General features: G+C 42.5%; 2 protein-coding genes across 3 annotated transcripts; both read right to left on the bottom strand.

The window, feature by feature from the left end:
• Positions 1-3,205: 3,205 nt before the first annotated feature.
• LOC311506520 (uncharacterized protein) lies at positions 3,206-4,113 on the bottom strand (the record flags this gene model as incomplete). Its single annotated transcript, XM_084570507.1, has 2 exons — positions 3,206-3,955; positions 4,035-4,113. The coding sequence occupies 2 exons, from the start codon at positions 4,111-4,113 to the stop codon at positions 3,369-3,371; spliced, it is 666 nt and encodes a 221-aa protein (XP_084426633.1). The 3' UTR covers positions 3,206-3,368.
• A 4,732-nt stretch (positions 4,114-8,845) lies between these two features.
• Positions 8,846-19,778, bottom strand: cdc42ep1b (CDC42 effector protein (Rho GTPase binding) 1b). 2 transcript variants are annotated; one of them, XM_084570504.1, is made up of 4 exons: positions 19,048-19,778; positions 14,623-15,158; positions 12,858-13,412; positions 8,846-9,826 (listed from the first exon to the last, which is right to left on the bottom strand). In XM_084570504.1, the coding sequence occupies exons 3-4, from the start codon at positions 13,312-13,314 to the stop codon at positions 9,192-9,194; spliced, it is 1,092 nt and encodes a 363-aa protein (XP_084426630.1). In that variant the 5' UTR covers positions 13,315-13,412; positions 14,623-15,158; positions 19,048-19,778; the 3' UTR covers positions 8,846-9,191. The 2 variants fall into 2 exon arrangements, with proteins under 2 accessions (XP_084426630.1, XP_084426631.1); XM_084570505.1 differs by lacking the exon at positions 19,048-19,778 and adding an exon at positions 18,483-18,815.
• Between the last annotated feature and the right edge of the window lie 4,348 nt (positions 19,779-24,126).

The raw sequence follows: 24,126 nt of genomic DNA, 5'->3' as shown, positions 1-24,126 counted from the left end.
CAAAATCAACTACCAGAGTGATGGGAAGAAGAAAAATATAGAGAAGGATAGGATGGCATTGTGATGAATGAGAATGTATGGCTTCTAATGGCACTGGCTCACTAGTTTACTGACAATGCACGTGACATCAACATTAACAGACATCCTGTTTGCTTAAGCCCAGTTCACAGTACAAATGGAAAATGACCACATACTGTTAAAGCCTCCCAGGAGTTTTTGAAGGTAAAGAAGTGGAATATTCAGCAGCTGACCTCAGTTCAGTATACCTATCATTTAAATTTCTGAAGACAAAACTAGAGGCAGAAAGACAAACTAATTGGAGACAAATGATTCTGGAAGTATTTAAAATGAACCTTTTATTTAGGTGTGTTCTTGGCTTGACAATGAACAATGTCCAATGCGTTCCATATATTTGTATTCTTAATCCATTTATTTTCAATCTCAAAAATAAGTTCTCACCACGTTGAAACCAAAGCACTGTTCTAAATCCACATACTTAAAGCCGTCAACCATTCCGGCGCTCTCCCAGTTGACACAGTCAAAAAACTGTTTGCTTCTACACCAAACACACACACCTGATTTCCCACACCTGTAACTCAGTTATATGCACTTCCACACTGGTGCTCCCCCTAGGTAAAACCCCAGAACTGCACGCAAACACATGAACACAGTGAACCAAACCAACAAGAAATACAAATTATATAATGGCTCCAACACTCCAGCCCCTAATTGTTAATGGCAGGAGGGCATAAACAATTCAACACAAAGGTATATATAATGGAGCTGATAAATCCTTTCTGAAAATAAACTTATCAACCAACAAAAATATCCTCTATAAGTCAGAGGTCACTAATAATGCTTTCCACTAACAACTTATATGGCCTCTTGAAGTAAACAAAGTTTGGTTACTGGCCTATTCAGGGTGTTGGTCTTAGTTTGTACTTGTGCATAACGTACAAGTCCTTTCTGGTCTGGAAATGGCTCCAACAATTAGTTTAATTAAATCTTCTTCCCTTCTGAGCCCTTGAAAATAGAGAACTGCACATAAAAAATGTTCCTGCCTGTTCCTTCCTACACGTTTCCTCCAATTTAGATGTGAACAACCTCCAGGAGAAGTTTAGATTTCTTCAGTTTTGTTATATAATGCAGAAAAGCAAAAAAAAAGAACCCTTGAATGAGTATGTATGTCTTTTTTTTTTTGTAAAAATTAATTCAAACATTACCTTTCTCCTCACGCTCAGATGGTGGAGACTTGACTTCAGAGTCTCCTCCTGTGTTTTTATCAGTCTTCACAGAGTGTTCAGCTGCACCAGCTTCATTCTCTACAGCAGACTAAGAAAAAAGGTCAACTTTACTTCAACTGATTAAAGCATCTGGAGTTAACAATCTTTTTAATGTTTTAGCTATAAATACTGGAACTGTTCACGTGGTATCCTGTAAATCTGATCTGAAATATACACTGTCTGGCAAAAAAAAAAAAAAAGTCACTACCTGGATTTAACTAAGCAAACAGGTAGGAGCCTCCTATTGCATGGGTGACTATCTTTCAGCTGACAAGTTATTTAACCCCAACTGATGCAATGAGTAGCTTCTCATTTCTTAAACAACCATGTCTAAAGACGCATCCTGTGGTCGTGGAAAAGATGTTAGTCTGTTTGAGAAGGGTCAAATCATTGGCATGCATCAAGCAGAGAAAACATCTAAGGAGATTGAAGAAACTACTAAAACTGGGTTAAGAACTGTCCAACGCATTATTAAAAACTGGAAGGATAGTGGAGAACCATCGTCTTTGAGGAAGAAATGTGGTTGGAAAAAAATCCTGATTGATCGTGATCAGCGATCACTTAAAGGTTTGGTGAAATCAAATCGAAGAAAAACAACAGTAGAACTCAGGGCTATGTTTTATAGTAAAAGTAAGAGCATTTCCACACGTACAATGTGAAGGGAACTCAAGGGATTGGGACTGAACAGCTGTGTAGCCTTAAGAAAACCACTAATCAGTGAGGCTAACTGGGGAAAAAAGCTTCAATTTGCTAGGGAGCATAAAGATTGGACTCTGGAGCAATGGAAGAAGGTCATGTGGTCTGATGAGTCCAGATTGACCCTGTTCCAGAGTGATGGGGCATCAGGGTAAGAAGAGAGGCAGATGAAGTGATGCACCCATCATGCCTAGTGTCTACTGCACAAGCCTGTGGGGGCAGTGCTATGATCTGGGGTTGCTGCAGTTGCTCAGGTCTAGGTTCAGCAACATTATGTGCCCAAAGAATGAGGTCAGCTGACTACCTGAATATACTGAATGACCAGGTTATTCCATCAATGGATCATATTCCAAGATGACAATGCCAGGATTCATGGGGCTCAGATTGTGAAAGAGTGGTTCAGGGAGCATGAGACATCATTTTCACACATGGATTGGCCACCACAGAGTCCAGAACTTAGAATATTAGAGTGTGTGACTTTTTTTTTTTGACCAGGCAGTGTATAAAACTGTTTGCTGGAATTGTGATCACTGAGGAAGTTGAGAACAATCTTACCTTTTCCTTTACTTTAGCTGTAACCTCCCTCTCTGCAGTTGCAAGAAAAAACAGATTGGACAAAGTCATGTTTTGTTTAGTCATTTCAGTTTAGTATTTATTGTTGTTGTTTATTTTATTTTAGTCAATTTGAGTATCAGTTTTAGTTTATTTGTATATGGAGGACCAGAAAAATTATGATTAGATAAAAAAATACATAAATCAATGAATGTGTCATTAAATGCACCAGGAAAACATTAACTATAAAGGCTCACATGAATTCATACAACTGATATTTTAATCTGTATTTATTTAACTTTGCATTATTTTACCTTTTTATTTATTTGCCCATTTAATTTAACTGATTCAACTGATCCAGTTTTAGTTTTATTATTCATTATGTCTTTATTCTGTATTATTTTTCCACTTGCATTTGCCCCGTATTTATTTTCCCAAACTTTATTTATTAATGCCATTTTCTTACATTTCTTTAAGGTTTTTCAGCTTCACTATGCAGATGAGAGGGTTATTGTTTTTGTTGCGTGTCAATGTGTCGGTGTCAACTTTTCACTTATTGGTTACAACATCAGAGTGCATATAGACTGCATCATGGTATGGCTATTAGACACTGAACAGTTGCAGGATCACAGTTTTTATTAAGTCCTCAAAATAGACAAAATAGGTAATTTTCCTGTGCACACCAAAAACCGGAAATACTTTAAAATACTTAAAAATCAAAATGCTGCAAATAGAAATTACATATTTTTTCCTCGAAAAGCCCCGAATCAAAGCTTTGATGTGTTTTCGGTGTCATTTTAATTGGGTTGCATGTTGTACAGTTAATTCTGTCTATATTCAAATCTCACCTGTCCCAGCACTTTCTTCTTTGTAGAGTTTGTGGTCCAGTTGTTCTTTCTTCTCTTTACTTCCATCACACATCAGACTACTGTAGCCACGGTGACCATTTTTAGAGACCATGACGTCTATTTTTTCCAACAGATCTATCATCTCTACTGTATCTGTCATACTTCTTATACATGTGTGGAATCTTTGTTCAGCAAAACTGGAGAAATCTTTAAGGTCTTCCAGTGCACTTTCACATTTTTCATCCAACTTATGAGTCACTATTGTCATTACAAAAGAAAGAAAGTCTTTGCCGAAAGTTTTTTCTAACATCTGCACTGCTAGGTTGTAATAACTAACGTGCCGACCATTTGGCAGCAGTAAGAGAAAGGCATGAATTGCCTGATTTAACGGGATTCTTTCAATGTTTGCAAAACCAAGCATGTTAATGACAGAGATGTGTCGGCCACACAAATCATATAGTTTGGAAGAAAAATGTTCCACATTTGTTTGCTCGTAATGGTCAATTAAGATGTTTTTTGGTCCAATCTCAATGGAACTTGTAGCACCGATTAAGACAAGTGTGATCTTAGGCTTCACTGAAAACAAACAGAAAAACATCAGTAGGTTAGGTTTATTTGATATGGATAGTCCGTAAAATTAATTATGAAGTCTTACCTTTGTCTTTCCTTGCAGCTAATGTAGACGCGGTTTTATCCATATTCTCTGAGCGCTGAACTTTATGAGGATCATTCATTGGATCTAAGAACTAAAAAAAAAGAAATGTATTCAGTAATTCAGTTACTTCAGTGATTCAGTAATATGTATGTTGACTGACTGGTGTTTAGCTGTGGTGGTATTGTCATTTATATTTTAGTAAGTTTTCTGTTTGCCGTGCGTGCTACTGTTGAACAGAAGGCTAACCCATTTAGGAGAAATGGGAAATCCTCAAGGACAATCTGATTCAAACTGATTGTGGCAAGACAATGACCCAAAGCAAACAGAGAAATCTATGCAGACACGGTTTAAGAGTGGCTGAGTCAAAGCCCAGGCCTCAGTCCAATAGAGAAAACGTGGAATTTAAAAAGGCTGTTCACACACATCAACACATCCACTCAATCATAACCTCTGACACACTTGCTATAACACAGCTTTTTGTTTCCAAAGACATTTCCAATATCTGCCAGGGGATCCACTGAGTTTCAAAATAAAACTGAAAGTATTTCTTCTGTCCTTTAACACTGTTCAGTTTCCACTTGATGTTGACAATGACCTTTTATAGTAACCACCGTCAAATCATTTACAGCAAGGCATCAACCCAGCTTGATTTAATGCATTTCACTTTACTAACTTTTTTATTTTTGCCTGTTTACTGAGTAATGCCCTTGTCTCTTCCTTTGAATTTATTTGCCTTTATGGACTCTCTATCGTGTACCGAACGACCCTTATGAAAGTAAACTGTGTTTGTTTTGAAACCCAAAACCGTTTGTTGGAGTCGTGCTATTGAATCCTGTTTTTGTAGAGTCCCAGTCGTAACAGTTTTTATGTTCCAGCCTGATTTAGACTTGGCCAGGGACTAGTGCTGTGATTGTGACCAAAGATTGTGCATCTACTAAATACTGTCTTGAATGGGGTGATTTCTTATACAATCACTTATATTAAATTATATATTTTCAATCAACTGACGCTGTAAAATTATGACTACAAATTATGAAAGATTGAAGATAAATACCTTGGAGTCTGCTGCACTCTGCTCCAATTGGACTGCAGTCATGTAAGAGGATAGAGGAATACATAAAAGATCAAACTGTGAAACAGTTACTTGGTCAATGAACCATACTTAGACAGTTCAGTCATAACATTATGACCACTTTCCTAATATATTGTAGGTCTCCCTTGTGCCTCCTAAACAGGTGTGACTCATCAGAGAATGGACATAGACCTTCTGAGGGTGTCCTGTGAATGTTGTCAGGAGAGGGGCCTCTGTGGATCATCCCACAGATACTTAATCAGTTTGGGATCTAGTGGATTTGGAGGCCAGGTCAACACCTTGTGCTGTTCTTCATGTTTTTTTGAGTTGTTCCTAAAGTGTTTTTGTGTGTGTGTCTGTGTCAGGCTGCATCCTGCTGGGGATGGCTGCTGCCATCAAGGAGTGTCATTGCTATGGGGTGGGGGTGCCTGGTCTGGTCTAGGTGGGAGCTACATGTCTAAGTAACATCTACAACAATGAATGCCAGGTCCAAAAGTTTCTGAGCAGGACATTGAATTGTCACAAGATGGTCAATGTTATTTACTTCTGCTGTCAGTGGTTTTAATGTTGTGGCTGATCGGTGTATTTCATACAATATTGTTTTCAAAATGTTAAATTACCTTTGCTGTCAGTCATAGATCCGGTTTCGGATTCTCTCCCCCTCCGGCTACTTCGTTGTCATTGTTCTCTTCCCTCTTATCTGCTCTTCATCACTAAAATAATTCACGAAAAATAAATGGTACTTTAAAAGTGTCTCAACAGTTGAAGGTACAAAGTGTGTACAAAGTCCAAGCAGCCAGTATTTACTGTGCATGGTTTACATCTGTGGAAAAAAAAAAGTCTAAAATTGCTGTAAAACTCACCTTTTCCTGTGTTTCCCCAACTCAAGTGGCTGCCTTATCAGAAATCCTCCTTAGATTCTCGTTGTATCTGCTCTCACAAACCCCTCCAATGTGCTGTTAGCAGATTTGATGTGACCCTAGAGTGAAACTCTTCTGCCGTACTGCTTTTAAACCAGCAAGGAGAAAGTGAAAGTATGAGGGACTTACTGGAAAACACTGACCAGGCCGGGGTCAAATCACATCCAACATCCAGTCGGAAATAACATTGACATGGAGTCAAGCATCATGTGTTCCAAAACAGGAAGAGCAATTGTTCCTTAGGAGAGCATCAATATGAAACAGAAAGCATTTCTTCTGCCCTTTAGCACTGTTTATTGTTCACTTGGTGTTGGCAGCTGACAAAAATATTTTTCGGTGGACTTCTGCTATGACCATTTATAGTAACTACACTCCTATAATTTACAGCAAAGCATCAAACCAGCATGATTAAATGCACTTTAATTCACTCACGCTTTCTCAAATTTCTGATTTAGTCATTTTGTCTTGTGGCTTTGAGGAGAGTGTGGCTATCAAGCTGCAGTGCCTTCAGATAGTATTAATTTAAAAAAAAATGTAAGTAAAGATTTCCTTGAAAAGACGTAGTTGTTTTAAATCAGTCTTTTATTATACCAGTCCAACCTTTTTAGAAAATGAAGTCTAATACTGATAGAAAGATATGTGATGATACAGGTTCAGTAATCACTGACTCCAGAATATTAAAGGAACAGTATGTAGGATTGTGGCCAAACCTGGCCAAAACTGGTACTGCAATCACTTTCAAAATACTGTAGAACGGTGTATCCCCTCCAACCTCCCCCCTGACTCGAGGTTGCCAGGTTACCGAGGTAATGTTAGGCTACTCAATACGTCTCAATTACGTTTCACATTGCCATAATCGACGTGCTAATGTTGTTTTCCTCGGCGTTTCAGCATAATGACAGAGAAACAGGCTCATAATGCTAATGCTAATGTTAGCAATGACGACTCGCCGTTTTTATTTCCCAAACAATTCCTTACCTTTTCAATTCGATGACCCACCTCCTCTGTATGCGCTAACGTAACGTTACTTTGCACGAACATGCATAACTTTGTTCGACTGTTGTGAATATTTGAAATGTCCATTTACATTATGTACAAGTAAGTTAGCCAGGAGAAAATTAGCAACGTTGGCGTCTGTCTTCAAATTCTTCTCCGTTTTCAGCCGTCTCCATCTTTCAAAGGCATCTCCTATACAAATCCTTGTTTTATTTCGGACTTTGTCACGCCGTATTTCGGATTCATAACGGTCTTGGGTTTCGTAAGATTATACATGTTTTATCCGACACGTTCGTAGCTGCAGCTGCGGTAACTAGAGCAGAGCTGGCAACCCGGATGACGAAACTCTACTGACTTCGTGATTAGTAGATAGGTGGAGGGTGGCGCCTCAGACCAAAACTCAACATGACAACAATAACATCAGTTGAGGGCTGCAACTTTCACTTTTAAATGACAATATCCTGGCCGGACCACTGTTGTCAGTGATATATTTGAAATGAACATGATTTCTTCATGCCTAGTGACATATCAGGGCCATTTTATGATTAATTGAAATACATTTCTTACATACTGTTCCTTTAAAATTACGATAAAAAAATACTTTGATTCCTAACTTATTTACACCATATGTAGTAACACATTAAAGATCACCCATTATGCCAAGTTATAAGAAGTAAATGTAAGTCCCACTCGTTCCCCAGAATGTGTCTTTTACATTTCAGTTAAAAATAATGCACAGTTCATTCATTCCTACCATGTTTTGTATAGCGTCAGGTTTGGACGTTGCTCGGGCTGTTTCGGTGTCTGTGGCTTTAAATGCAAATCAGCAGCGGTTGACCACGCCCCTTTCAAGATGAGGGGGTGTGCCTTTCTTGTCGATGTCATGAAAACAAGCCAAGAGAACTAACAAAGTAAGAAATTGTAGTAGTTCAGCTGTTTCAACCAGTAAGGGGTGTGGCTTATCTTGTTGGGACATTAAAGGGGAATTACTGTTTTTTACAACCAGGGCCTTATTCCTGGCATAAAATATGATCGTTTACTCACCCATATAACTTTGGTGTCATTTGGAGTCGTTCGGACGATATTTAGATCTGTGTATATCCATATAGTGGGAATGACTGGGGCACCGAAACGCAGCCTCTAAATAACACATTATCTGCCGTGAAACTCGTCCATTTCACCAATATTTTGTTTTGATACGCTAGTGCTATTCCCCGTTAAGTCCGGTGTTACCTGTTATCTATTCGCGGACGTGCAGTGGTTTGTTGTTCTTTGGCCAGCTGTTCCTCTTTCTGCCTCCACATCCTCCTTTCAACGAGCTCCTCATCCATATACTCTGGCTCAAAATGGTAAGGATGTCGATCATAAACAAAGTCGTCGTCCACAATCTCAGAATTGGAAAAATATTCAGCCATGTTGCAAAAAACTAGCAGTAGCAAATTACAGGTAAACAAGCGCTCAGAGATGACATCATCCAGGTCAGAAGTTAGTAGGTCAATCTACAGACCCCAGAATGATGATTACAGGTAACTCCGGACTCAACGAAGAATAGCACTAGCGTATCATAACAAAATATTAGTGAAATGAACGAGTCCTGTGGTCGATAATGTGTTATTTAGAGGCTGCATTTCGGTGCCCCAGTCACTCCCACTATATGGATATACACAACACTATATCTTCCAAATGACTCCAAATGACACCAAAGTTATATGGGTGAGTAAACAATCGTATTTGATGCCAGGAAAAAAAAAACGATGAATCCCCTTGCAAATTATATGCCTCATGTAGTCACTTTTTTTTTTTTTAAAAAACAAGACAAAAACAAGGAGGTGGTCTGGACACATATTCAAAAACAAACATTTTGCATAAATGCCCTTTAATGTTAAAAAAGACTTAAAAATCCTTAACATCTGTTATTGCTGTAAATGACAATATGTTGCTGAGAATCGTGATTACATAGTGTTAGGCGTCTATATACCGAGAAGAATCAAATAAATACAGTGCGTGTCATCACAACAGCCAAGTAGTACAGATGTCTAGGGTCATGATGGATACCAAACCTTCATCCTTTAATATTTGTAGTTGATCAGTGATCATGCATGTGAGAGGTGGAGAAAGGTTTCTATGGAGGGATAAAAGAATATCACACATCTTTAAGAGTTTTAGCATCTAGACTTTGATCTCTTCCTCCTCTTCAGTGAAGGCATACGGTGTTTTGTGGCTTTGGGAAAAAGTTGGGGATGTGCTGCTGCTGCTGCTGCTACTCGTCCTCGTTCCCTTTGTGAAGGACCCTCCGCCGTAATGACGGGACAGCACATCAGCTGCCCTCTGGAACCTTTCTGCCTCCATTACAGGCTCTTCTCTCTGAGGAGACACAGGAGACGCGTCAGGTGTCCTCGGAGATCTCCTCTCCTCCTCCGGCTCTGTCCAGGTGGAGCTACAAGATCGCCCCTTGCTGTTCGTGTTCCGTCTGAACGACCCGCCGCTCATGGAAGGGTTGGGTGAACCAACTGCAGGGCTAGGGACAGGCGTCTCCGTCAGAGAGCTGTTTTCATCTTCCTCCTCTTCCTCGCCTGGTGCCTGGCTGCGACCGGATATCTGAAGGCAGCTGGGTTTGTCGATCAAGCTCAACACCTCAGTCATGAGAGAAGGGCCGAGGTCCACGGTGAACGAGGTGAGGGAGTCGGAGCGCGTCAACGTGAAGTCGCTGCCGTCTGGTAGAGAACCTTTCCGGACGTCTCCATCGTGAAATTGCCGGTCGAGGCGTGAGTGGCGGGGCAGAGTGACAAATCCAGACTGTAGACCTGCAAACAGACAGAAAAGGAAAACACTGACGTCACTGAGATGATCTGGAAACATTTCAAACTGACAACGGTATACATCATAAATCATTGGCTGACCATTCTTCTGGATAATCAACAAGACATAAGGTGCGATAGGGATTAATTGCACTTTCGTCACATTATACCTGGGAATAAAACCATATGAGCTTGTTGTTGCTCAAGGTTTCTTTGTCAGTGTCACCCCAGTTCATGGTCGGCTGTTTGCCGGTGTCTGTAAGGCGGCGTTTCAGCTCAATCAGCAAGTTGAATTGACGACAGTGCACATCGGTGAAAGCAATTTTGGGGGCGATGTGGCGTAGTGGTTAGAGAAGCCATGACTTTGTCCAACTTTAGAAGCAACCAAAATAGCATCACGACGCTTTTAGGTCCCGACAAACCAAAGAAGTACCGGCAATTAGCGGCGAAAGTGACGCTGCTTCACTTTAGCCTGTGTCTGGACAAAAAACGTTGCACTGGAACACACGTCAAAGACTACAGACAACTAGCGTGTAGTAATTAGATGCATTCTGGTCCGTTTCCTCATGAATGGACACTCATGTTTTGCAGTGACTGTAATAACAGCGGCATAACAAGGTCACAACAACCTTACAACACAGACTAAATATCCAAATATCCAGTATCTGGTAGACGCTTGTAAAATAACTACACTACATTCATTATAACTCATAACTGACCATCACTTGCTGGTTGTTGTGGAGTGAAGATCCAAATAATCATGCCAGCATATGCACAACTATAAAGTTAATGGAAAACAGGAAAGTGGCAGTAGTAGCAGTTTTAATCTTTCATTTTACCCGCTATAGTCTGTGACTCAATGTGTTGAATTTTTGCAGAATTTGCAGAATCAGTCGTACTTTAATGATAATGGTGAGGACAGAGGATAACAACATGTTTTATGCAAATGAGGGGGAATGAATTGGAGGGGTTAGGACGTGCAGTTTGGGTTCAACAGTGTTTCGGTGTGTAACTGAATATGGGATATCAAGACCAGCGTATCTGGTGTCGTCGATACTCATGATTGTACAGCTGTATTTTTTGCAGCTTTGACTTTTTCGTCTGGAATCATTTTTTTATTTTGTTTTGAATTGAGTATCTCTGGCCTGAAGTTGTGCGTTTCCTGTGGAGCTCCATACTACATCTGTTGTTGTGGTCTCATCAGCCTGCCCAGTCTTCATGGAATCCTGCAGTTATCCACTCCTACCTGAATGAACAGTTCTCCAACCTGCCTATGATTCCTCTTACATTTTCAAACTGTCATGTAACATCATCAGTTTGTGTCATAAGATTCCACATGTACGCTTTAGTCAGATATGTGTATCTATGACAGATGTATGTTTATCTTGCTGTTCTCTTCTCTCTTTCTTCTGTCTGTACCCGGCTGGCCTTAGGCAGATGGGTCCCTCCATGTGAGCTGGGTTCTGCTCAAGGTTTCTTCCTGTTAAAAGGGAGTTTTTCCACCATCGCCTTCAGGCTTGCTCTGGTTGTTTCAGGCCGGGTTTTTGTAAAGCGTCTTGAGACGATTTGTGTTGTTATTGACGCTATATAAATAAAATTGAATTGAACTGAATTGAATAAACAAAGTACCCGTGTGTTTTAAAGAGAACGGCAGCTTTGGGCCGTCAAAGTTGGGTTTCTGTCCCGCAATTCAGCGCCTTCGCCAGAGTGTGGCAGCGTTTGTCAACCCAACTGTGATTTTAGGTGGTTTCCACAGTGTCACGCCAACTCACACAAACTCACTTCTGAGTCCGAGTGTCCCAGATTCACAAACTGCCAGGCAGCAGAAAACGGTAGAGGAAGAAGAAGAAGAAGAAGAGCGGTATGATGCCAATAACAGCGATTAGAAGAGTCCAATAAATAGTGATGAATTTTCTCTTGATAAAGTTACAAGTTTAAGCTGTAAATGACAAAAAAAAAAAAAAAAAGTTTCCATCAGGCCTCGGTTTACTGACCCTCTAGGCCTCTATGCCTCACTTTGGGCAAATTCCTTATGAGCTGGGTAATGAAGCTGGAGCGGGGACGGGGAATTCCAGCCGGGACTGCTGCCTCGTACGCTCGGATTGGTCCTCGGATGTAATGAACGGTGTGTTTATGCACCCAGGAAATGCCCACCGACTTATCTGTCTTTCTGCACGCACCAGCTGTGCGTGTGTGTTTGTGTTTGTAGGCCTAATTGTGTACAGGTGTTGCCTAGGTGATTCCAGATGACTCAGAAGAAGCCCGTCTGTTTGCCGGTTGTCTTGGAGGAATGTGGGGAATAATGCTGAAAGGAGGGCAAAAACATCTCCGTTTGTCTGACTTTTATAGTGTTGTTTGCACCAAGTTTCACTGCAGAGTGAATACTAAGAACAGATTTATAAATTACATTCAGTGTTCCATGCATTATGAAGACTTTGACCTTCTTGTGAAACGCCTTGATTTAATGTTAACTCGACAAAAACATCTAATTTTGAGAAAACGCTTCAACAAGCGTTTATTCCTGCATCTATGAATTTTGTCTCACATCATGTCAGGTTCAAAGTCGTAAATATGTCCTTGATAAATTTGAATCTAGACTCTTTTTGTGTACATGGCATCACAAAAAATATCAAATGTTGAGGTGTCCTTGAGCAAGACAGTGAACTCCAAGTTGCTTCTATAGTGACTGAAGTAACAACAGGTATCAGAGCATCTTGGAAGATATTTTAAAAGTAACATGGTCCTGGTTTGAAGCTAACAGTGCATCATCTCTTGCATGTTTACTGCTTTTCCAACCGTGACCCTAACCTGAACACGTATCTCCAGTTTAAAATGAAAAGATTTACAATACAGGCACCTTTTGTCACAAATATGACTTGTGAATGCAAAAAAATCCGCTTAACGTTGATTACGTTGCTCAGGATCATGCTTTGTTGCCGTTATATTTCAGTGCTGCTCACTTTTAATGAAGGTAATCTTGCCGCTAAGATGCTTTACATAAATCCTGTGCTGGAAGTGATTATCTGTATTATCTCACCATATGCGCAGAAGGAATCGTCTGTTGAGCTGATGGAGTTGGGGAACAGCACCCTCTGTAGGCACCCATTGGGAGAGTCGATGTTCAGCTGGGGTAAAGAGATGGCGTTTTTGATGATGGGCGAGACATCCGGCGGCGGAGGCGACGACAGGTCACGGGAACCCCCTCGCGGCCGTGGCCCTGAGTTCTTCCTTACGTTCCTGAAGGTGCGGGTCAAGAACCTTGTCGTCTTGGAGCTGCTTGTCGAGTCCGGACTTCCCGGCTCCCGAACGCCACCGTAGTTGCTGAGGAAGGACGTGTCGCCAAACACGTCCCCACCGCGGCCAACGTGCATCGTATGTCGGAAGTCTCCCAGCGGCGGGCCGATCATGTCCACAGAGAGGTCGCTCTTGAAGCGACGTTTTCCCTGAGAGCCCGACACCAGGCCTTTAATCCCTGGCAGTTTTCCCAGACTCATGGCGGAAGAAAAGTCGTGTTAATTTCCCTTTCAATCGATTGAGGACGTCTGAGCTCCGGCTACATGTCAGTCAAGTTTCAGTTCCAGTTGGGGGTCCACTGTGAAACCAGAGAGAAAGAAAAGGACGTTAAAATGCCTGGACAGTGAGGACAGCATTCACAAATATGTGGCTGTTCAGTCGTCAGAGAATGTGTGTATAATCTGTTCTCCATACGGCCAACTGTTCGACTGCTGCCTGCCCACGGTTTCCCTTTTAGATATTACGCTGGAAGATGCCAGGATGGGTGTAGCGCCAGTTATACTACGTCCACAACTCACAGCTGGTACTGCACGTCTCACCAAAACTCACAGCAGCAGTTTTCAGTCAAGACCAAATACCAAAGATCATGAATTACACGGTCGTACTTTATTTCCTCTGGTTACCACAGCTGACCTGATTGGAGAGATGGGCAATGACTGACTAGAAATACAAAAGAAAAAACAGCCACAACTTTAATTCCAACCAATCGGTTCAGCTGCAATGTGTTCACTTATTTTTATTTTTGTTAAATTCAACTGTCTTGCTGTCTTCGCATGCGACTCTAAGAGGATCAACTCACCAGGAAGCCTTAGGCACTTTCGGATAGCGGGAACCTTACCATAGTTCCTATAACTGTTGGAGAAAGTACCTCCTTTTTTTGTGTGTGTGTGTGTGTCCACCCTGCAGGAACTTTTTTTAACTCCTAATTTGGTGGTACGTACTTTCCCAGTGCAAGAGCAACATTTAGTGAACGTGCATAAGTGCCGCCCAGGCTGCCACCAAAACCTTGTAAGCGCTGGTGAGACGTTAGCCCTGCAAACGCGGCTTAACCTCACGTTGTTGTTTGCCCTGTTGCTCTACCGACTGCTAGCTAGCCGGCCATTGTGCCAATTCAGCGTTCTTGTTGCAAACAGAAGAAAAAAAGCCTTTGAAGGTACGTAGAGTAGTTCATGGGGGACTTCCCCAGGAGGTAGTTACCCTCAGAGAACTGCAAGATCCGAAAACGCCTCTTCTGAAACTAAAGTCTGTTTAATTTCTTAAGAAATTAAAGATTTTATGTAGAATTTTAAGGTCAGAGTAAGACTGGATGGTATATCTCACACGGTGCACTTGCCTTTAAATGACTCTATTAAGTTTTTTAGGTGTTGCTCAGTCCCCGTACGGTTTAAACAAATCACCGAGAGGAACATTTCCGTCCCTTTTAAGGCTTAAGTAACTTTCTGTAAACCAACGCTGTCAAAGAATTCAGTAAACACAGAATGAATGTCAACACAGCAGAGTCTCCTTACTGGCAGCGAGGCCTTTTTGTTTGAGTGAATCTCTACTTCTGAGAGGGTCTTCAGCGTCTGAGCTTAAATTCCTCTCTGTCCGAGCAGTGAAGAAAGAAAAAAAGGGGGTCGGGGGGAGGGAGTCCACTGTCATGCACCGTCTCCCACTAAAAAAGATTTATCCATGTGTGGCACCACACTGTCCATGGGACATCCTGTCCCCACGCTCGAAGCCTTGCAGCTTTGTCCTCTGTTCTGCGCGGGGTTTGAGAAGCGATGAAAGCATTCAGAGGGAAAGCAGATGAAGGGTGAGTTACTCTTGAAAAGGGCAATAAAGTGAAGCGCTTTAATCCAGCAAATGTTTTGTCTGCGTCGTCCTGGAAGAACGACAAAGCTCCCCCGGGATTGTCCGTGCACTGGATTAGCTGATAATCCCTTCTGTCTTCCCTCCCCTCTTTGACTCCCTCACTCGGCCTCTGCCTTCTTCAATCCACTTAGCTCCTCAGTGTCTTCGAGGTAGGGGGTTCTCGATTTTCTTTCAGTTCACTCGAGGCCAGCTAAAGACCAGACAAAGAAAAGAAGAGAGATGTGAGTTACACACTAGACCGTGAATCCGTCAGGCACCTGAAACGTTGCATTGACTGATGCTGGGAGTTTGAGTCTGGGACTGAACTCGACAAATAATACCTGACTTCGCTAAAAGCCTAGAAGAGTCAGCTTTGTCACAGTTATTAGATCCATTTTATATTAAATTTTAATGCATTTGCACCACCACCCTACCCTGAGCCTTGCAGTTGCCCGGTCCAACAGATTTGTTTCATATTTACGCCACAAACCCGCTGCCCTACAGACATTTTTCCTAAAACATCCAGAGCCCCCGTGGTTCAGTTTTTCCAGGAGACACTCTGACCTCCTTCCACCTGCCTGCACATGATTTTCCTGCAAACTCAGAAGAGTATTTTGCGTGCATTGACCGCTCCTCTCAAATTCTCCACAGTTACAGTTACATTGTTTGGAAGTTTAAAGGATGAACAAAGATTAAGGCATTTGTCCAGATTGCCTTAATCTCTTAATGTAACATACTTTGTTCTTCTGATTGGTTTTAAGGCTATCCAATTGATGCAGAGATATTTGACATGAGTCCAGCTACGCCAACTTGGGCGTCCACTGCTCTTCTCAGGTTTGTATAATTTGGATTTGGATTGCCAGGCTGCGTGATGTGACGTGACTTTACCTAACGTTTGCACCACCACACTGAGCCTTTCCTGGTCCAACAGATTTGTGCATGTTACCGCCACACATCCACTGCTCTAGAGATGTTTTCCAACACCGTTCAAAGTCCCTCGCTGGTTCAGTTTTCATTTTCATGAACCTTCTACCTGCCTGCAGAAGAAAATGACCCAAGGCAGAGGGAGCCCTGCTAAGCTCCAAACATGTGACCTCTCCAGGTACCCAGCCAGTGTTGGATTAACGCTGCAGGGTGCTGGAGTTTCTGGCTGAGACCCTGCTGCCGGGCCAATCTGGAGCTGTGATGTAACATCTTCACGAAAGGTAACGGTGCCACTGTTACTGGGAACCGGCCTGGGACTAGATTACTTTCTTTCCCAGGGCACACGTTTACGAGTCATTCATCGTCAGTTATTAACCAAAAAAGAGAAGGATGTTATGATAGTGATGTGCTGTAGATCGGACAGCAGGGGTCAAGCATATACAGGCGGAGTGAGAGTGGATGGACTGACCACTTCTGATCTCCGAGCTCAGTAACACTTAGCTTTAAGGAGGGATTAGAATGAGAATGAGAAGAATTTAGTTCTGCATTTGACGTGCAAGTCAAATGTTCTTCTTCATTCGTGGCTTTATGAGCAGTAAGTGCACCTCACTCATTAAAATCACATTGAAAGATCTGCTAAACATGTTATTTGTCCCTAAATTGTACTGGTGGACGTCCATAAACAAGAAAAACTGATCTAACTAAGATGAATATGTTAAATAAAGGCAAAATATGCTTGTTTTTTGTACATTTGTATTTCTTGTAGATTTGTACATATGTAAATCTTGTTTTTTTATTTTATAATGATCTTACACCTGTTGTTTTTTGTAGTCCTAGCTTTTTTTTCATGCATAACTGAGCTGTTGCAACGATTGACTCGCTTTAAGTGTTTTTTATTGGTTCTTCGTTAAGTTAATGCTCAAATTGCTCTATTCTAAAGGTTTTATGCGAGCACAGACAAGCGCACAACTAATTTGACCCAATGTAATTCATCATTTCATCGTCAGTCTTAACAACACATATGCCCGTGGTTTAAATACAGCACAAAGCAGTGGCGTAACTTACTAACACAAATCGACTCGTTTTCAGTCTAAGAACACTTGAGATTTTCTATTCTATTGGCAATTTTGCTCATTTATATTCCTTATTTTAAAACTTTTCCCTGCTTTTTTTTTTTTTTTTAAGCCGACCGACTGATACGAGTTTAATGGGAACAGAGTGCATATGGGGAGAACACACTGGACGTCATCTATTACGGCCGGGCAAATAAAGGATCTGAGGACGCTGATGGGAAACACATTTTTTACCTCCGGCCTCGATGTGTTTTTCCTCCAGACTTCTTATTCAAGGCTTTTCCCTTCACTCAACTTGTTTTTCCCTCCGTCACGAAGACGAGATCTGTCAAACATGTTTCCCCTCCTCTGTCTCCCTTCGTGCTGCATCATTTTGCTCGTTTTATCCATCCGGTTGTAGACGCACAAGCTCTTGAGTGCACTCACGGAGGAGTGGTGCCGCGAGGGTGTTTGTGGCTGTTTATTCACCCCGCCCTCTGCACATTTCTCCCTACCCTTCTTTGGATTCTAACCGGTGACCCTGCAGTCTCAGGCCCTGCTTCTCTAACCACTACGCCACATCTGGTTCCTCGGAGCCACAAACTGCAGGACTGACATGAAGGACACGAGACCGGGTCGCTGCCCTCTGAGGGTTGCTTCCTCTGCTGGACCGGAGGGCGATGGTCTCTGCAGAGCACCAGCAAACTGTGGTTGAGGTCAGAACGCCACGGCTATTACACACGGTACAAAAATACAACAGTTTACAAGCCTCTACTGCTGCAACGTGGCAATGCACTTCATGGCCTTGTCAGCTGGTGAGAGTCTACGTGTCTCCAGGCTGCAAACATTTATACATCTTTAACTGTAATGGTCTGACTCTATCAGATTGTGAGCGCAGATATGACTTATGTGTCATTTCTGAAAAAGAACTTCCTGTTTACTCCCGCTCACACTTTTCTTGATGTCCCACAGTGTCAGCGAAATAACTCAAGAAAAAGAATTCACTTGCACATCGGACCTCTTCAGCCGGTTCAGAGACTTCTTTTACAGTCGTGCTGTAAAGACAAAGCCAGCAGGCAGGAGAGTGAGCAAACACATCAGCCTTTATGGTCAGTGTTTAACTCTCGCCATCATTCACTAGTTTCATAAATTCTGCGTTCAGAGTTTGAGACTCCAGTCAACAAAAGTCAGGGGGAAATGAGGCCGGGCAACAATGAAGCGCAAATATATCTCATTCTATTCAGACAAAGAGCATAAGGAAACATCGCCTCTCCAAACTTCCACCTAGTAAACAGGGAGGTGCAGTTAATCAAATGTGCGAGCTGTTTCTTTAGAAATGATGGATCCCATACTCAACGGCTCCGGAGCAAAATATGTCAACACAAAGACAATGAAGAGGAACAGGTTAAAGGAAAAAAAAAAGCTCCACATGCCCCGTGCTTCAGCCTTGTTCTTGGGACAACCAGACGACGGTGGTCTGCAGACCTGAGTGACCTTATTGGGACGTATGGTCGTAGGAGATGACCATTCAATGAGTTAAATCGTAAAATAAATCTTACTGGGAGCCAGTGAAGGGAGGCAGGTACTGATGATCCAGTGATTTCAGTATTTAGTTTAGAGTCAAGTTTAGGTCGCAGTGATCTCTACGGACAGAAGCCTCTGACTTCAGTCTCTCTAACTCGCCGACAGACGTCCAACCCACCGATCTGACACCTAATACAGTTAGTTCCAGAGAACAGTGACTAATCAATCTCAAATCTTTCCACTATCTCATTTAGCTGCAGTTAAGACTGTGACACAATATGATTCATTCATTCTCTGGTGCAAGGTGGATAAAAGCACAAATCACGTCACGAGTTCATAGGAAGTCATTCTGCTAAAGAGGATGTACACAAAGTTGAGCTGCGAACAATGAAGCATGTGTGGACGGTTGTGACTTTGACTGGCACGCAGGTTGCCTTTGGCTGGAGTTTGCAAAAGTAAGACCACACATGTCGTGGGAGTATGAGCAATAGGAGCTGATTTTATATTTCTTTACCCAGAACAGCTTGTAAGACATGCATTTAAATCAGACTGGTTCCAGTTTCCAGCACATGCTAAAAAACAAAGTCATAATACTCTTACCTTGTAAAAAGAAAACCAACTTTACCACATCTTCTTTTTGTCATCCTCCTCGGTTTGTGGTTTGCGCCGTATGTTTCCGTTTGCACGTGAACTTTGCATCAGAGCAGCAAAACTACTGTTCTGCTGCTGCTGCCGCTGCCGCCGCTGGCAAGTGAACTGAAGGGAGATGGAGAGGAAGAGGACTGGAGGGAGGAGGTGGAGGTGGGTGGACCCCAGAAGCGCGAGAGACTGAACAATAAGGGATGTTTGGTGTGTGGTGCATGGTAATGAATTGTAGAGGAAATGCTGGTGGATGCAAAGATTACGCAAGGAGAACACAGGTCAAAACTAAGAAAACATCTAAAGAATGCTCATTAGAGGAGCAATAGGAGAACATGGTGGTCTAAGTTCATCAAAGGAGTCACTGTGATAAAAAATAACACTGAGCACATTCTCATGTGAGGTTCAAGGCTCCACTAATAAACTACTGAGACTCTTCCCACACGGTTTTGGTCGCTGTGAACAACTGGGCTAAATATGGGTATATGTGCATGTTTCTGTTTGTGAAGAGCCTCTTGGTGTTGTCAGTGTTGGGTCTATTTTAGTGATAGGCGGTCACATGTTTAATACAAAACTTGAACTGAGACGTGCAGCAAGCTTTCCTCTTTCTGTGACCTCTTGACAAAAACACCCCGTGCCTTCATTTGGGACCTGTGACAATGTCATAGCCAGACTCAACTCTTATCAGAGTCTGGTAGCATGCGTTTTAGATTTAATTATGAGGCGTGTTTCAACTGATACAGCGAAGAAAACATCTTTGCATCAACTGGATAGTCCTCCAATCAGTCAAAACCATTTTGTTGTAAACTAATTAAACTCCATTGTGCTCAGATGGCGTGTATGACTACGTGACTACTATGACTATCTTTGCAGGAGCATAATCTGTTCCCAACGGAAAGACTCCAGAAAGACTTTCCAACACAAACATTTTTTGGGAAGTTTGTCTGGCTTCCAGGCTAACAGCAGGATAGGACAGCATCCTAGCTTTCCAGCTGATTGTAGCTCTTCCTAGCTTCCTAGCTTCCCAGCTGATTGTAGCCCTTCCTAGCTTCCTAGCCTCCCAGCTGATAGTAGCACTTGCTAGCTTCCTACACTGCCAGCTAATATAAGCTCTTGCTAGTTTCCTAGCCTCCCAGCTGATCGATGCTCTTCCTAGCTTCCTAGCTTTTCTGCTAATAGTAGCCTTTCCTATCTTCCTAGCCTCCCAGCTAATAGTAGTTCTTGCTAGCTTCCTAGCCTCCCAGTTGATAGTAGCCCTTGCTAACTTCCTAGCCTCCCAGCTGATTGTAGCTCTTCCTAGCTTCCTAGCCTCCCAGCTGACCATAGCTCTTCCCAGCTTCCTGGCCTCCCAGCTGATCATAGCTCTTGCTAGCTTCCAAACCTCCCAGCTGATAGTAGCTCTTGCTAGCTTCCTAGCCTCCCAGCTGATCATAGCTCTTCCTAGCTTCCTAGTCTCCCAGCTGATCGTAGCTCGTCCTAGCTTCCTAGCCTCACAGCTAATAGAAGCTCCTCCTGTTTCCCCTTTTGCATGACGAAAACAGACTACTGCCAACTGCCGTTATAAAGAGTTATTTGTTTCTTCTGGCCAAACACAAGCGTGACTTCCTGTTGTCACAACCACTCACGCTTCTCAAATCAGTTTTATGCTAGCCAGTTAGTCTTGTATTCGTATATAACATAATGAAGAATACATGGTTTAGTCTCCTGTTATTTGCTGAGGCATTATGTTAACATCTAGATATTCCCAGATGTCTGAGCTGAAGAGTTCATGTCAATCTGACAGACACAAATCAATTTAATAACTAAAAATCAATATAACGTTGCAGGTGGTTAAACAAGTGGAAACACAGCAGAGGTTGAACTGACCAAGGGATAAAAGACAGAATAAAAAAGGAAACAAGGTGGATGCAACTCTGAGTAAAGGGGAAAAAAGGCGATTGAAGAGAAGCAGATGTCTGAGAATCTTGAAGATTCTCTTTGATGGGCAGTGAAAAGAAAACCAGAGTACAGAGAGAGAAGAAAACAGGAAGTCAGACACCATAACCTGGCTTTCACAATGAAAAGTTTTGGTTTTGGTCCTTGTTGCACCAAATGTGGATAAAAGACGACAAACACACAAGGGGAGGAGGAAAGTGAAGGGAGTGGAGAGGAAGGAACGGCAGTCAAACAGGATGAGAAGTCTCTGACAGACATCTTCTCCACAGGAAATGACTTTCTCACAAATCAGAGAGGCAGCCAAGAAGCTTAGACTCTGACACTCAACATGCCACTGTCGCTAATGTCACTCCAACAACCAAAAAGTCCCTTCACCTTCTTTGTCCATGTTAGACTCCTGATCTCATGAAACCCAGATGTGCATTTGGAGAAGACATTTGACGTGATGTGACGAGGCTGTTATATGGAGGGTTGGATTAAAGGCAGTACGTGAAAGAAGCCGATCCCTGCGTCTTTCATCTGTTTTTGACCCGGCAGGAAGCTGATCGTTGGCCCACAGACAATAGACTATTGTGCCACACAGCCGTGAACGCACAGACACTGAAACACTTGCTTCTGACGCTTTCTTTTTAGACGTCTGGGCTAATTTTAGGAGGCAAATGGTTTTCAGAGAACAACCCCAGAACAGAATGTTATTCTTTTGTTTCTCAGTAAAGGTTTTAAAGGAATACTCCACGAGTCTACAGAAACATCCTAAACCACACATGTATCATAATTGTTCTTTAGCTACTGATCCACACGTTGGATTCGTTCCAGTATGTTGAATGATGCTGAAACATATATACTGAAACACACATGCAATTGGCTGGGAGGCGTGATGATGTTTGAATCACAGACTGAGGCTAAACAGCAGAGGGATACGGGTGCCGCTGTCTTGTGAATTTGGAGTCATGGCAACTGTCAGCCATCATGATATTACTTCCTGTTTCTATAGTGTCAAATAACCAAAAAAAAAAAAAAAAGAAACTTCTCAGCAGACCACCTTGACCTGTACTTCAATGTTTTAGTTTCAGCTCAAGTCCCATCCACTAACATGAAGGGGGTGGAGCTTATGACCTATACTGCAGCCAGCCACCAGGGGGAGCTACACATGCTTTTGGCTGTCATGGCGTCCACTTTTCTTACAGTCTATGGTCTGAACCCACTTGGTGACTGGGGCTTCAGAGCTTCCATGCACCTGAAAAGGTTTTCAGCCCAAAGTAGCTCATCAACGGGTGACTCTTGACGAACCGGATGAAAACAACTCAAGGGCGTGCAAGCGGCGGAGGCAGTGTGATGCTTTAGGTAAAGTTCTGCTGGGAGACCTTGGGTCATATTCCCCTGATGGCCTCTTTCAGCAGGATAGATGCCACAAAGCACAAATGGTTCAGGAATAGTTGGAGGAGCACAACAACGAGTTGAAGGCGGTGTCTTGGCCAACTCCAACTTCCCAGGATCTCAGTCCAACCCGGCATCTGTGGGATGTGCTGGACAAACAAATCTAGATCCATGGTGATAGATTGGCAACACTGATGTCTGTTTGTTAGTAGAGAGCATTTTAAAGTATTTGGTCCTTGTAGCTGTAGGGTATGGTGCGTAACTAACGTCTGGGCAGAGATCAGTAAATAATAAGTTAACGTTTGTGCCCAAGTCTTGATGCACTCACAAAAAAAAAAAAAAAACAGCACTGTTGTCAAATCTCAAGTTACTTCCTGTCTGCATCTTGTGATGTCATTGCTTGACCACTCCTCCAGAACCTATATAAGGCCTCCCAAAAGGCCGTGAGACCCTTTCCCTCCAAAAGAACAACGACTTCACATATTGCTGTGTGCATAACTAGCTAAATTGAGATTACCGTAAACTGGATGCATAAATGAAGAAAATCATCCACAATTTTATGAGATTTCACAGCTGTTCTTGGTTCTGAAACAGCGGTAGAGACGGCATCTTTTAAAATATTCTACTGTGCCCCAAATGATGTTGGTGGCTCGGGACACATTTTAATGCTTGGTGTGAACGCTGGCACTTACAGCTGGCCACTTGTGATTGGATTGCCCAGGTCGGATGTTAATTCAAGGTCTGAACGGGGCCTGGGGAAGAGTTAATCCCACGTCCCTTTATGTCTGGAGGGACAGATGATAATGATGATATCTTGGAGAGCTGGTGAGCGTTGAAACCCCCAACTATTGTTCTCTCAGACTCGTAAAGAAGCTACTTGGAATCTTAATGAATAATCTCTCTCATGTTATTGTTGTCATCCTGCTGGTTTTGTTGATGCCACTTGAAATGGGAATAGCTAAACCGAGAGGAATGCAACACAGCAGCAGGTGATCGAGGCTCCGTTTAAAGGTCATTTGAGCAGAAACACCCGCTCAAGTCATCGTTTTTTTTTTTTTTTTACCGACCGTGACGGTTCTGCTGCTGCACGCACAGATCCCGTCGCGAGGCTACCGCTAGCATGCGGTCGACTATGGGTGCATTTTTAACACAGTGTATCTGGAAATTGATGTGCGGCGGTGGTTAGTAAAGCCGTCTGTGTCTGCAGTTCGAGTGTGTGGTGGAGCTCGGATTTAGACAGCTACGTCCCACCCTGCAATTCAGACGTCAACTCAAACCTCACTGCTCTGGAAGGAGAGCGACAGGAAGAGGCCGGGGAGTCAGTTTTCGCTGGCACCGCCGGAGATATGTGTGTTTATGAATATTTGTCTGTGTTGGTGGATCTAAATGTGGGGGAAAAAAAGACTTGAATGGTGTCATCGTGGCACTAGACTCCCTTTTTGTGCTCATATATTTGGGAAACTGAATGAATTATTTAGTCCTAGCCTTAAACCAAAAACACTTTCCAACGCTTTTGTTTTTAATTCTAAGGGACAGAAAAACCAGCTCGTCATGAGGTTCTGTGAGACGTGATTTATATATATATGATGAAAACTCTTCCTGTGTTTGGCGACATAGAGAGATATTACAAATAAACACCCCCTGACATTCATTAAATAATAAATAAAAATGTCCCGCTCGTTGTTTTTCCAAGCGTCTTGTTGGCTTCAGTAAGAACCGTCTTCCTTC

The sequence above is a fragment of the Chelon labrosus genome (genome assembly GCF_963514085.1).
Source record: "Chelon labrosus genome assembly, chromosome: 21".
NCBI classification, from domain to species: Eukaryota; Metazoa; Chordata; class Actinopteri; order Mugiliformes; family Mugilidae; genus Chelon; species Chelon labrosus.
This window is presented reverse-complemented; position numbering and strand designations above follow the sequence as displayed.

Excerpts from the sequence above, each read along its gene's own strand:
- cdc42ep1b (XM_084570504.1), bottom strand. The coding sequence starts at position 13,314 with ATGAGTCTGGGAAAACTGCCAGGGATTAAAGGCCTGGTGTCGGGCTCT. Across the intron at positions 9,827-12,857 it reads CGATTCCTTCTGCGCATATG|GTCTACAGTCTGGATTTGTC; the intron begins GTGAGATAATAC and ends GTCTGTTTGCAG.